The following is a 13,407-nucleotide window of genomic DNA, read 5'->3' on the forward strand; positions in this document are numbered from 1 at the left end:
GTCCAGGGAGCTGATAACTTTACAAATCTCAACAATGAAATTAAAACCAATTTAACTTTAGTGTAGTTCAGTTTAGTTTTAGACTTCACCTTTTTCATTTATTTTCGAGAGGGTTACAGAGGGTAATTTTATTATCCTAGAACCGCTTTAAATATCCTATTATGGGTGTAAAACAGAAGTACATACATATATTTTTTTGTAAACTGCCATTTACTTTGCTAAGCAGAATGTGTGGGGTTTTTTTACACAATTTTTATACTAAAACTGATAGTTAGACATTGGGTCCTTGCTCCAAATTGAAAAAAGAACATGCGATACTGAGTGTTCCAAGTGTGGGATTCGAACTCCAGGGACGGAAAGTAGAGAGAAATAAATTAAGAAGTACAATTACTAATTGCTTAACTTTCATTTTCAAGTGTTAAGTTGTAATTACACACCAACTTTAGTTCTATCAATGTCTTAAGTTGGATTAAGGCCATGCATTAGTTGAGGCACGGTCTAAAAAGATCGTTGCTAGGCGATGCGCGGACTGCGGGTCGCGGGTGCAAATGACACCTGTCAAACGAAATATTATTTTTCATATAAATCCAACATACGTTCATTTTATGTTCTGTTTATTGTTCTATTAGTAACAATAATAATATATTCATTGACATGTTTTCTTTTTAAAGTAAATGGGTAACGTTTTTAGTCATCTTTACACGATTTTAGAATTAATTGACCCGTCGCCATCACGCAGCAAAGTGACGTGCTTCTGGCTCGAGATTCTCTCAGTGAATGGCAGCGAGTCCAAAATTTCGTCGCGCCTACAGTTGGAAATTATTTGGCGTTTCACTGATGCGTCACCTTAATCTGTACAGAAGAAAACTGTAAGTTTTACCTTTATCTACACTATCAATACTTGGCAGCGTTTCATTTGTTTTGAATACTGTGAAGGCGATGTCCTGTCTCATCACATCAAAGTCCCAAGTGAGTACACTGCATGGATCATTGTTCTCCACTATCACCTCATGAACCTGAAATCAACATTATCATCACATCATCAGCACTCGTCAAGTGAAGACTGAAGGCTTTCCAGACGTGATCGTATAGAGTATTTCCTGTACTGATCAAATTACTACAGAGCAAGTGAGCCAATAAGTCAAGAGTAACCGTCAAGTGCAGGAACGCAGTATACTTTAGTCACATTTTCTGCAATGAGAAGTACAATTTACTCCAGGTCACAATGCGGGGAAAGGGATAGGATATCAAAGGTATAGGCAGAAAGAGATTAACTTTTTTAAAAGGATACGCAACCTACGTAAATATATAGCTCACTGTCCAAGATGTTGGTGAATTGCCAAGGTTAGGAAGATGTACTTCAATTTGCACCTTCGATTGAAGACGGCATCAAAATATGAACGTCATCACTCATGTTAAACCCACTACTACTAAATGAAAGCCTCCCATACCCTTTTCCAAGAACTAGAAATCAAATTTCTGTAGTTTTCTTGTAATTTCTAGCAGACCATTTACCAATGTCAATATTACAATACTATTAAAAAGGTTTCGACTTTACCTGTCCTTTGGCGAGACTGACTGATCTGTAGATACTGTCTTCGCTGAAAGGACAGAGATCCCCTCGGTCGGTCAACGCGCTCACGGTGTATAAATTTTTAGGCACAAGCCCTCCCTCGTGAACTAAACTCTGGAAAATAAGAATACACACCGAATTTTAAATATTTGGATTGCATACAGTTTGTTCAATTAAAAGAAAAATCGCCAAAATATTTCAACACTTCTTGAAAACTGTCGAATTTGTAATTCTTACTGGGCGTCTGACATGGGCGAAGTCTATGCGAACGAGATCGCGATACAGTTTGAAGCGATACGTTCCAAAACGATGCGAAGTGGCATCGTTGTCCTACGTGTAGCTGAGTCACCAGCTGTCACCATCGCACATTTATTCAATTTGTTTATTACCATGGTAACGCCTAGAAATATTTAGATGCATGTAAATAATTACCTCTTATGTTTATTATAAAATTGTTAGCATGGCGACGCCTACACCTTCCACTTCGCGCAAAAATATCAAACCGTTTGATCGCGTCGCTGAAGCCCCGCACCGCTCGCCGGGTATTATCTGCATGTAGGCCACTAAAGGTGGCGTTGACTGTTTGATATTTTCATGCCGCGCCGCGTCGCATCGCATTCGCATTGACTTCGCCCAGGTAAGATGCCGCGTTACTAATACCGATTGTATTAAAAATTATTATTTAATTAACCACACTATGCAATATGATTTATTTGTTCATATTAAAATTAGGCACAGGGCAAGCAAAGCAAACAGTGGCATCCATAGAATTTCGATTTATTCTATGGATTATATTAACCAGTGGCGATGTCTAGTGGTAAAAAAATAAAATCATATGTACAATTTTTCAACAAATTTCAAACGCTGCAACTTGTAATAAGAGATAGCGCCGCTAGAAAGAGAGAGAAGTAGAACAAGCCGTTTTGATCTAATAGGTATACAGGCTTGTTTGTTTTCTACAATACAACTTACAATTTGATTTCGGAAATATGTCATATATATTTAATGATTGAGCACGTCATACACAATTTTGTATAGTCTTGTGCGCTTAAATTTCAGTAGCAATATTCATGTCATTACATATTTTTATTAATTACTTATATTTAGTAAGTACCAATAGTGGATAACCTACAGTGGCGTGCATTTCATAGATGCTGTGGATGCAGCGCATCCCTAAATTTATTCTGAGATATCAATGAAATATTTGATAGATAAAAAATGAAAAGCATGCCTGATCTCATAAATCACCGCACGCCAGTGACGGGGGGTGAAGATAGGATGTTCAGATTCGACATAAACATTGCACGCAAAATTTTGCCACTCATTCTTATTTGTTTTCATTTAACTAATACAATTTGCAGATGGTGCTGGTTAGTTCTTAAAATTCAATTAAACTCTGCCTAATCCAAACCATAAGAGTTTCGGTGTGCTATGGGCGATCCGACAAAAATAGTACACTTTTATAATATAATAGTTCACTTTTACAGTCATACTTATTTGTTTTCGTCGAATTAAGAATACATATTACAGATGATGTTGGTTAGTTTTTTAAATTCATTGAGCTCTGCCATAATCGATAAAAAATATTTATTCATCTATAAAATATTTTTTGACTGTTATCAATTATGGCTTGGATTAGGATTAGGCAAGGTTTCATTGAATTTTACTCAATGACAAATGCCGGCCACAGACGGACAGTTCTCGTAACAGGTTGAACATGCCAGTTAATAACCATACAGTTATCTTTGGTAGATAATCTGCTGCGCCCATAGACGGACACTTTTCGACCTTTCAGATGTGTGCCATGTTCAAACTGCCAGCGACCCCCCACTCCCGTGTTTTTGTAAAACTGTTGGAATTTCAACTAGCCGAAAGTTCTCGAGTGACATTAGATGTCGGTAACGTAAAGTAGAATATACCGCGCGATACAACTACGGCTGGTGTTGCTTGTTATAAAATACAAATTCATTTATTATTAAAAATATAATAATATTATGTACGCGGAGATCGCAAATATTATATTTTATTTATTTTTACGAGAGTAAAACAAAGTAATAGTTATTTATGTAAACATATTATTTTATACAATATAATATAAATGTTAACATTTTAGAGAGCATTATAAATATTAAGTTATTGTGAAAATATAGACTAATAACTCAGTACTCAAATTTTATTCATTGTATGTAGTGAATATTACAAATTATTAATTTAAGACGTTCACAACATAAATTAATATACCTAATTGTGAATGACAATGTCGCTAAATCTAAATAAAATTTAAGTATATATTTTAATAATATCATAGTAATTAATTATTATACTGATGATTGATGTAAATATAATTTTGTGGCTTATTGTATATAAAATCAATACCTTTATAAATATTACCGTTTTCTTACTTAATTAATACTGTCCATTAAAGGGAATAATTTATTCAAAAGAAAAGATTATATTTTATATTTACACGAATGTGTATAATATTGTTTCGGTGAATCGATAAAATACACAATCCACTAGCGAAATCATGATTTATTTTACCAACGTCATAGGTGTGTATTTATGTCAATTTGTTTCTAATAAAAACAATTATAACCATAATAAATTCAAAGTTAAATTATTCGTGTATCATCGTTCAAGTATACCCTACCTAAAACTAATTTAAACAATACCCCTGTGTATTATCTCCGCGAACATAACCTCCATAGTTTTTGACACTTGCTCTGCCACGGACAATAACTGTACGTATATGGGCACGTCTGTTGACAGTTAGACAGATTTAAATGGGGTAGTTAAACTGATCTGTGGTGTGTCCACTAACGTACAGTTATTGAACAGTTATTGTCTGTGCCATGTTCAAACTGCTACGAGAACTGTCCGTCTATGGCCGCCTAAAGACTCTCTTCACATTGTAGTCTTAGAGCAATGAAAACAAATAGGTACGTTAGACTGACAAAGTTTAGTGTGCACTATTTATGTCGGATCTTAACAGCCTACCTCCACCTTTTGCCACTGCCGCACGCCACTGATAACCTAGCTATTACTTTACTGTCCATGAATGTACTTACTGTTCTTTTCGGTTACATTTACCTCCCACCAAAAGGCAGTCTTCGCCACTGACTAATAGCGCCTGTACACGTGCATGGATTTACTGGCAGCAATGGTGAGTATTTTAAACAAAAGTGATGACTGTCTCTCCAATACATTCTTTAAGAGTAAGCGAGACGCGACGTTGTCACTTTATGGTACTATTTCATACTGTTTGACAGGTAGTGAAAATCGGTCCAACTGAAAGTTCATTTTTTTACAGACCGGTTCGCCACTATCATTCTACTGCGCAAGCGCAGGTCAAAAAAATCCTACTGTCGCATGAAAATTCAGAAGCTTCCAAACTTTTTTGATTCATGCATGAAATCTTACCAATTGCGGGATAATACATGTTTACCTATACATTTTCTTACTGTCAACAGAAAATCCATGCACGCGTATAGAGGGTATAATACTGGTTAAATTTTGCATAAGTTATGCATAAACCACAGTTTTAAATAGAAAAGTCTTCAAAAATTGTAATTTAATCAAATGAAACCAATTTATTATGAGTAAATGTAAAATAAAAACAATATTATAGAACATGGTAGGTAACAAAAAATTGTATGTGTTAGATAAATGTATTACTTGAAAACAATGAAGAATGCAGATGAGTCAGTGGCTAAATTACACTCACGTACAGATGTGAACTTGTTATAATGAACATGACAAGGACTAGCGATTTAGAGTGATTTTTGTACATTCCAGACATACACAATGTGTGATACAAAATAATGTCAAGTAGATCGGACAATATATTCACCTAATTACCTACAATTACAAGTAGTACAAGAGTATATATTGTTAAGGAACATGTTGCGTTCGAACAAAGATTAAAGGCTACTAAGTTTCAAAAAAAAAAAATGAATGTAACATTTTCTTAGCAACGAAATTGGATGAAATAATAGTAGAAAACGTCAGTTATCCCATTATCTATATCAAATATCTAACGAAAAATATAACACCTTGTTTTTTTTAGAAAACCAGTATTCTATATCTTTGTGTGAATAATTTACAATATTTATTCTCGACCCCGTCAATTACTAACATAATACGTAATATCATCAAATTATAATATTGTTTACTTAAGGTAATTCACTATTTAATTTATTACTTCAATCAATAAAGATACATGACTGTTAACAACTAAATACATAATTTATTATACTAATAATATCAACCTAGGGGTACTTGATGGAATTTAAATTAAAATTTTAATGTATTTAAGTTTTGTACTATTTCATTTGAGTCGTTTTTGCGACCCGAGTTTCATCTTTCGCTCATCGTTAAATCTGTGAATAACTCACCGTTAAAGTATAAATCGTCAAAACCCATATTATTAGTGATTAGGTATCCAAAGATCTATCAGGTAGGGTTTTTTACAAACACTTTAACTATTAATATTTTTTTTGTTATATTTTTTATTGTGATCCTTGATTTAATAGGTAGGTGATAAAGTTTTTACCTAATTTATTGTATTAATTTATTATATAAGTTAGAATTAACTGTATTGTCACTATCAGAACCACCGCTATCTGTTGGCTGACTGGAGTCTTTTTTCTTTTTGTGCTCTGTATCCTACCTAATTACGATGAAATTAACTAGTAGTCATGCAACTGAAGCCTTGGTACCTTGGTTCAAACCACAAAAATCAGTCGCCATTATTAGCAATATTTGTAAAGCGCTTCACTTGTGTGATTAATGATTTAATTTCATCGTAATTATTTAGGACACAATTGCCTAAAATGGTAACACATTTTATCAATATTTTTTTTAATATGTATGTTTCTGAGGTATTTCCAAATTATGTACCTAAATATCGTCGGTGTTTTGTAAAAATGGCGAATTAACCAAAATGCTACTTTACAGGAGGAGGATTTTTAACTTTTGACATTTATTTGTTTTTTACCTGTAGATGATTATAAATATCTAACAAGTTTATAATAAAGCTTAGAAAGAATACTGTAATTATAATAGGTATTATTATATAATATTTTAAAAGGCCTAATATGTCATATTTGTTTTTTATTTCGTAATTTTAATTAATTTAATTTTAGTCGAGTATCGTTTTTAAGTACTTTTCTGTGGAGATAAAAATTCGCCGTTTTTACACAACACCCCATATTGTTTTTGCATTAAAATCTCGATTTCGCCAAAATGGTTGATTCGCCCTTTTTACAAAACACCGACGATATATTTAATATCATATTTGCAATATTCAAAATACTTTTCACTGCAAAACTGATATTTATATAAGTTTAAAAAATATATTATTATAAATGATACATTGGTCGATTATAATTAATAAAGGGTTTTCAAAAGTACATGAACGGTTAAAAATGAAACATAAAAATGATGATGTTGTTGATAAAAACATTCCTCAAAATAAAGTCCATAGATAATACAACTCAAAAGCAGAGATGAAATAGATAAATACACAGTTTAGTCACCGTAATAAAGTGCCACTCTTAAAGATGATGTATATATTTTTATTGCCATGTTGGTGTTCAAATGAACTGCTCATGATGCTTGCCTACGGGGCTGTGAATTCACACAAGATTTGAAGTCAACTGTTACGTGTTGGTATTGCGGTGACGGACGGGTGATCTTTTTGTTTGCCGTATCGGGGGTATATGTATGCTAAAAATCTTACATTGCTGCTTGGGCAAGAGGCGTTGGGTAAAATGTAATAACGCTGGGGCACCTGTCTCCACGGTTCAACAATATGGGCCTGTCGAGTATCATTACAATATTTTAAAACCAATTCATAAAAATAAGCCCAAATTCGGATGACATAATAAATGACTGACAGTTTGACGACAGTAAATTTAAAATCGCGGCGGTAAAAAAAATTATGTTGACTTGATAATTTCATGCTAGAAATTTTATCAGCCGACAGAAGTAAATCTTTAGAATCAATAGAATCAACATTAATTTGTTGGTACCTTAGGGTTTAAATATTAACTTTGTATTCACCGTATACCTCAGACATAATCAAGCACAATAATTATAAAATATTATAATTAATGGTGCATATTTTTAAATATCAATATATCCACTTATTATATTGTGATTCCAAACGGAAATGATTGGTTTAAACTTAGTTTCGTATGTATATCAAATTATATTTTCAAATAAGTTCAAAACGCCCATTTTTATAAGCCAATCAACCAAACTAGGTGGCGGAACGGAACCCTGTCGTAAATCAAGAACTCACTGAATCAGCATTCTGTAAATCATTAGACATATGCTTTTGACAGGTTTTGAATGTGGTAAATCATTACATAATATATTATGTACGGAATTGCATAATATAAAATATCTTAGTCTGTCTTCTATAAGCTGGTGTGCAGTTTCCCCCCCTCCCTTCAGCATCCATATCGTTCCCTCCCATTGAAAACTTACAACAGTTGAACGCGATGGCACAATGCTTTTCGTGTGACGTGTACACCAGTTTATAGAGTACAGACTCTATGTATTGTTTGTTAAATTTTTACCATATTATATTACTGACCATAACTTATGGATTTTTGAAAATAATCACCTCAATTATTCAGTTATCAAATTATTTAAAACTACTCATTAGAAACCTAATCCAAACTTTCCACCATTTTAATGATTCGATCGAACTTGGTTATTACGAGGAAGATGGGACCGATTGAATTTGCTCGTTATAAGCATTACTCATATCGTTATATAACATTTTTCGCTCCACGTACTATTTAAGCATAGAACATAAAAAATCTGAAAATCATCGTAAAAATCTCCGAAACAAGCATGGCATTCATAAACTACAAAAGAAGTTGTTTATTGTACCTACTAACTTCACAAAGCTTGGATTTTTTACATGCAATTTCAACCATATACGTGGATACTTTTTCAATGTTGTCAGCGAAAACACCAATTAGGTACTTAGACACTTAACTAGTATCATAAACGTAATCCGATCCTGGCGGCATCGGTCTAGTTAATTGTCCGGTCGGATTTTATCGCTTAGGGTCGAAAATGTTGTTTTTAAACGATCGACACATTAACAGTTTTGCTCAGTCTACCCGAGAAGTAGCTCGTTATAAAAGTGAATAAATGTATGTAGAAAATTATAAACTAAAATGTCAACAAATGTTTTCTCATTACATCCGAGATCTCGCTATTTCCGTGATCGTAATAACCAAGTTCGACTGTAGTTTAAATTTATATTACAAATATAATACATCAATGAACACACCTTGCACGGTCCGCCAAGGAAGTCAGGAACAACACTCTCAGGTATATAATCAACGAGTCCACCAGGACTCTGCAAGTAGTCTTTGCCGCCGTAGAAAAGGAATTTACTCCTCGTATTGTCATCTGTAACATATATTGAGGTGGTGAACCTATGACACAAAATGACACACCGGCGAAGTTTGAATTAAAAATAAAACGGTTATCTGCCTGAAAAATGATATTACTGCAGCCATTCTTGATTTATCACATTGTATTGCTCAAATGGAAAATTATCACTGATGGAAACTTCTTAAAGTAATCTATAATAACCTCCACTGACTGGAGAAATAAATATGATTTTGATAAATAAATTTTATTTACCAAACACGTAACATTTTTTAAGACCTAGTCTTATACCCTGATATACATGTGGAAAAAGGTTCATCATAGTTGATATAGGAGGAATTTTTAGCTATTTTACGCATTCACAGTTTAGACGACACTTACAAATGATTTTGATGTTCCACATAAGACAATCGACGCTACCCATTTGCTATGAGTTTTCCGCTATTTTGCAGTTAGCTTTATAGACATTGATTATTGTGACGTTGCAGACGTCACCAACGGGCTAATTAACAATCATAATTAGTGGAGAGGTTTTTCTCTCGCGGGCAACACTAAAATCTTGCGGTTGGCACTTCAAGCTTCCGGGTTGGATGAGTGGTGGGGGGATCGATGTCAGGCGATCGAATTGGATCTCCTGCCTTTTTCTGGTTGACCCTTGAGAACGAGAGGACGTTGGGAGGAGCGATTCCCGCTTGGCAATTTGTCAAGCGGCTGTAAATACATTTCAATTTCATTTTTTTAGTATTAATTAATTTTAAGTTTTTGTTTTAATTATAACCTCACTCACATGTGGATATTTTGGTTTAAGTTTAAGTTAGTTGCTGAGAACTTATTGTGTTAAAATTTTAGTTTGCAGACGCTGATATTGTGTCTTTTGTATAACGTAAATATTTATGTATTATAACCTCTTCGTTTGTGAACGGTGGTGATTTTTCTATGGCATCATGTCGCCATTTATGTACCATTGACTTTTAATTGCATTTTCTGTAAATACAGTGAGGTTAAAATTATCACGGTGTTTCATTTAATTTAATTGTATCCCGTAATATTATGTTCTTTTATGTTCTTTTCTTTCATAGAAAAGGCTTTGGCGTCCAATAGAGTCAAGTTTTCAGTGCTCGCAATTAACCGCTGCAGCGGTATGGTAGACATTATCCATCGAATACCAATTGATTTCGATGGTCCTTTCCGTAACAGGATTGGAATTCATCAGGGGGATAGTGTGGAAACCCAGTACCCTGAGCTAGCGGTGCCTGTTATCCACATAGCTTGGATAACAGTGTTAAATGATGGTCGGATGTTATTATTCATTTAACATTATATTATATAATTGCTTACCAATAAAAGTGCTAACGAGTGTCCAGAGAATGGGGAACACTCGGGGTGCCCTGATGATGAGCACCCTGCCCATAGTCTCAGGGTAGTTGGCCTCCACGATCTCGATGATACGCAACAGCGCGCGAACTCCGGGACGCCACAAGTGTCGCATGTTGAGCCCCTCCAGGTCCACCAGGAGGCACCATGTCCAGATCGGTTTGCTGGATGCCTCCGTCGCCTGCTCCATCAGAGACAAACCCTCCTCGCATATGTGTAGGGTCTGCAATCAAAATATAATATCAGATTTTTTTTCAATGTCAGTCCATTTGGCTTCAATATTTGATATAACTAGTTTAAATTTAAGTTTACATGCATAATTTTTGATTTTGAGTGACAACGTTCTTCTTCATTGATAGGGGGCTACAATAATTGATACCTTGACTACCTCGACCATTTTTCTCTGGCTGGCTGGTTCAGTCCTCTACACCTTTTCTCCGGACCGTGTCATTGAGCAAACGACATTGCTCAATTTAGAGATTTGAATGCACGTAAATGCCTCACCATAGCAGGTTTACGTGTCCTTTTCACTGGCAATATTCAAAAAATTTAAACAATCATGATTCAACAGATACCAAAATAAAAGATGAAATCCATGATATAGTATAAACAGCGATATTTGTACAGTGACCAGAATTAGATATAATGAAAAAAACTAGCATTCCTGTTACAATGAGTTGCATATGAAACCAAGTATGAGCTTCTTGCCAGACTTTATATAAGACATAGTTGTCAACGATTCGCTCATGCGCTAAAGCCCGTATCTGCTTGAATGTGTGAATTTTACATAAATGGCAGTACCTAACTGAACCCAGCTTCTTCACAATCTGACCATTTTGAAGTATCATTATTAAATGTTGACTTACGAGTTTCAGCAAACCATCTTCACCGATGGATTTGAGCAGACCTTTCACATCCATTTGTCCAAGTCTTAAGACATACAGTGGTCTGCCATCTGTAAAAAGGATATTATAAAACGCTTATACCAAACACATAACACAAATAAATACTCTAGAATCTAGATCTAGTATTAGTATCTTAGTAGATTTAGTCTAGATCTAGTACAATCTAGATTTCCCAATCGTCAGTCAACATGAATGCAAAAATGCACCAAAAAGCTACGATCAGCATAATATATATGACTTATATAAGATAGTTGATGACAGATATTCGGTCAAGCTGAAATTTTTTAACGTTACCTTTGTCAGAGTGGTGCCAGCCTCCCGGGAAGTAATCCTTAACAACCTGAGGCAGTTGATACTCGGAGAGGATCTTCCCCACTTGATGTTTCTTGCGCCAGATTAGCGATTGGGATAACATTTCGCGAGCCTTCTCCACGTTGAAGTCACGGGCTCTTAGAAATCGCAGAAGAGTCGGATCGCTTGGAACCTAAATTACAATTGTAAGTTAGATTACGATCAAAAACAGAAAAATTTATACACGAGACTAAGGTGATACAAAACATGTTGCGCAGGCAGATTGGAAGATAAGGTCGGTCATACCCTGACTGCTTAATTATATCATAAATCGATAATGGAGAAAATAAAATAGTAACATCATATTACGATTAATGTTCCAGTGATATAAAGATTACCAATTTTATTTCTTCAATATTTCAATGCAAGTTTTTAATTTTTGGACATGTAGCATAGTTTTAAAAAAAAACCACAGATATCTAAATGAGAATTCTTTTGAAATTAGTTACTATTCACGGCGTTTTATTCATTAGATATTTGCCATGCAAAAGAGTCTTCAAAGCCTGCGAATTTTTTCATTTTCACTTAAGTTTCCACCTACGTGAAAATAATCTATTAACAATAATAGTTCATCAGTTAGCATCCACTTACTGATATATTATGTTGATAATAGTATGTTAAAAAATTAAATTACAAATATGTAAAATGGAGCATATTGGCCTCTACGGAGTTGTAGATTATCTAAATGAATTTTAAAAAGTAACCATCACCATCAACATCTGCAAATTGTATTCTTTGTTCAATGAAAACAAATGACTGACAAAGTTCAGCATGCAATATTTATGTCGAATTCAGCCTACCCCCTCGCCACTGCTGCACTTTATAAAGAAGTAGAAAAACATTAAGTACCTTTCCCTTCTGTAAATCAGCAACCCATTTTCTTAATTTAACCAATCGTGACTCCTGCATCGCTGTCAATTCTCCAAGGTAACGCTGAATATATTCTGTGTCTAATTGATAGGTATCTGCAAGAAGACGAAATTACATACCAACATTAGTGAACTGTGAACGTACAATACGTACTACATTGTATTAACGTCATATCGTTACATCCATGGTAAAACCTCTTTTTCTATTTTTAGCATACGACCACAACCAGTTAAAAATACATGAAATTTTGGATAAAAATTTACAATAAGTATAAACATTATAAATGAAATGTAATTCGCTACTAGTATTATGATATTGCACATGTTTTTGTTTGCTTCCGGAAACACAATGTTATTTTTTTCTGATAAGAGGTTTTCCATGAATGTGTACTGGAAATAATTCATAAATGTATAGGAAATTCTGCAGCCTTAAATAGTATGTATGTATGTAGTTTCCAAATAACCATAGTAACCAAATAAATGAAGATAAAAGTTTTCTACTATTCCATAGGAATTGGTTTTAGTGACAAGTTATACTACGAGGGTGGGTCAATAAGTCCTTAGAAAAGCCGACAGGTGGCGCGAATTGTACTGTAAGCGGTTTGTTTTCATGCAGCGGCACTACCGATTCAGTATGCTGCGAAGTTTCAATCAGATCGGTCGGGTTGTTGTGTGTTTCTCGTACATTTAAAAAAAAAAATTGCTTGTGGAAAATGGAAAATGGAGAAAATTGAGTTTAGAGCTGTTATTAAACATTTTAATATAAAAGGGTTAACAGCAAAGGAAATAAAAAAAGAGTTGGATTTAGTTCACGGCATATCTGCTCCTTCACTTGCAACTATTTATAACTGGTTAAATGAATTTAAACGTGGTCGTACATCAACAAAGGATGAACCACGCTCAGGACGTCCTGTAGAGG

The 13,407-nt window shown here is 34.3% G+C and overlaps 1 protein-coding gene across 2 annotated transcripts in view; it reads right to left on the reverse strand.

Annotated features, from left to right (window-relative positions):
* The window catches only part of retm (real-time), a 54,275-nt gene that overhangs the window by 4,863 nt on the left and 36,005 nt on the right, over nt 1–13,407 (reverse strand). For both annotated transcript variants that reach the window (XM_085944944.1, XM_085944943.1), the window contains exons 6-12: nt 12,469–12,584; nt 11,563–11,752; nt 11,230–11,318; nt 10,328–10,586; nt 8,886–9,007; nt 1,559–1,687; nt 881–1,016 (exon numbers count right to left, since the gene is read on the reverse strand). In XM_085944944.1, the coding sequence (XP_085801070.1) occupies nt 881–1,016; nt 1,559–1,687; nt 8,886–9,007; nt 10,328–10,586; nt 11,230–11,318; nt 11,563–11,752; nt 12,469–12,584 (1,041 nt within the window). The remainder of the gene's footprint in view (nt 1–880; nt 1,017–1,558; nt 1,688–8,885; nt 9,008–10,327; nt 10,587–11,229; nt 11,319–11,562; nt 11,753–12,468; nt 12,585–13,407) is intronic.

Source organism: Rhyacophila brunnea, unplaced genomic scaffold (genome assembly GCF_057557595.1).
Source record: "Rhyacophila brunnea isolate RB1 unplaced genomic scaffold, BYU_Rbru_1.0 scaffold_17, whole genome shotgun sequence".
In the NCBI taxonomy this organism is placed as follows: Eukaryota; Metazoa; Arthropoda; class Insecta; order Trichoptera; family Rhyacophilidae; genus Rhyacophila; species Rhyacophila brunnea.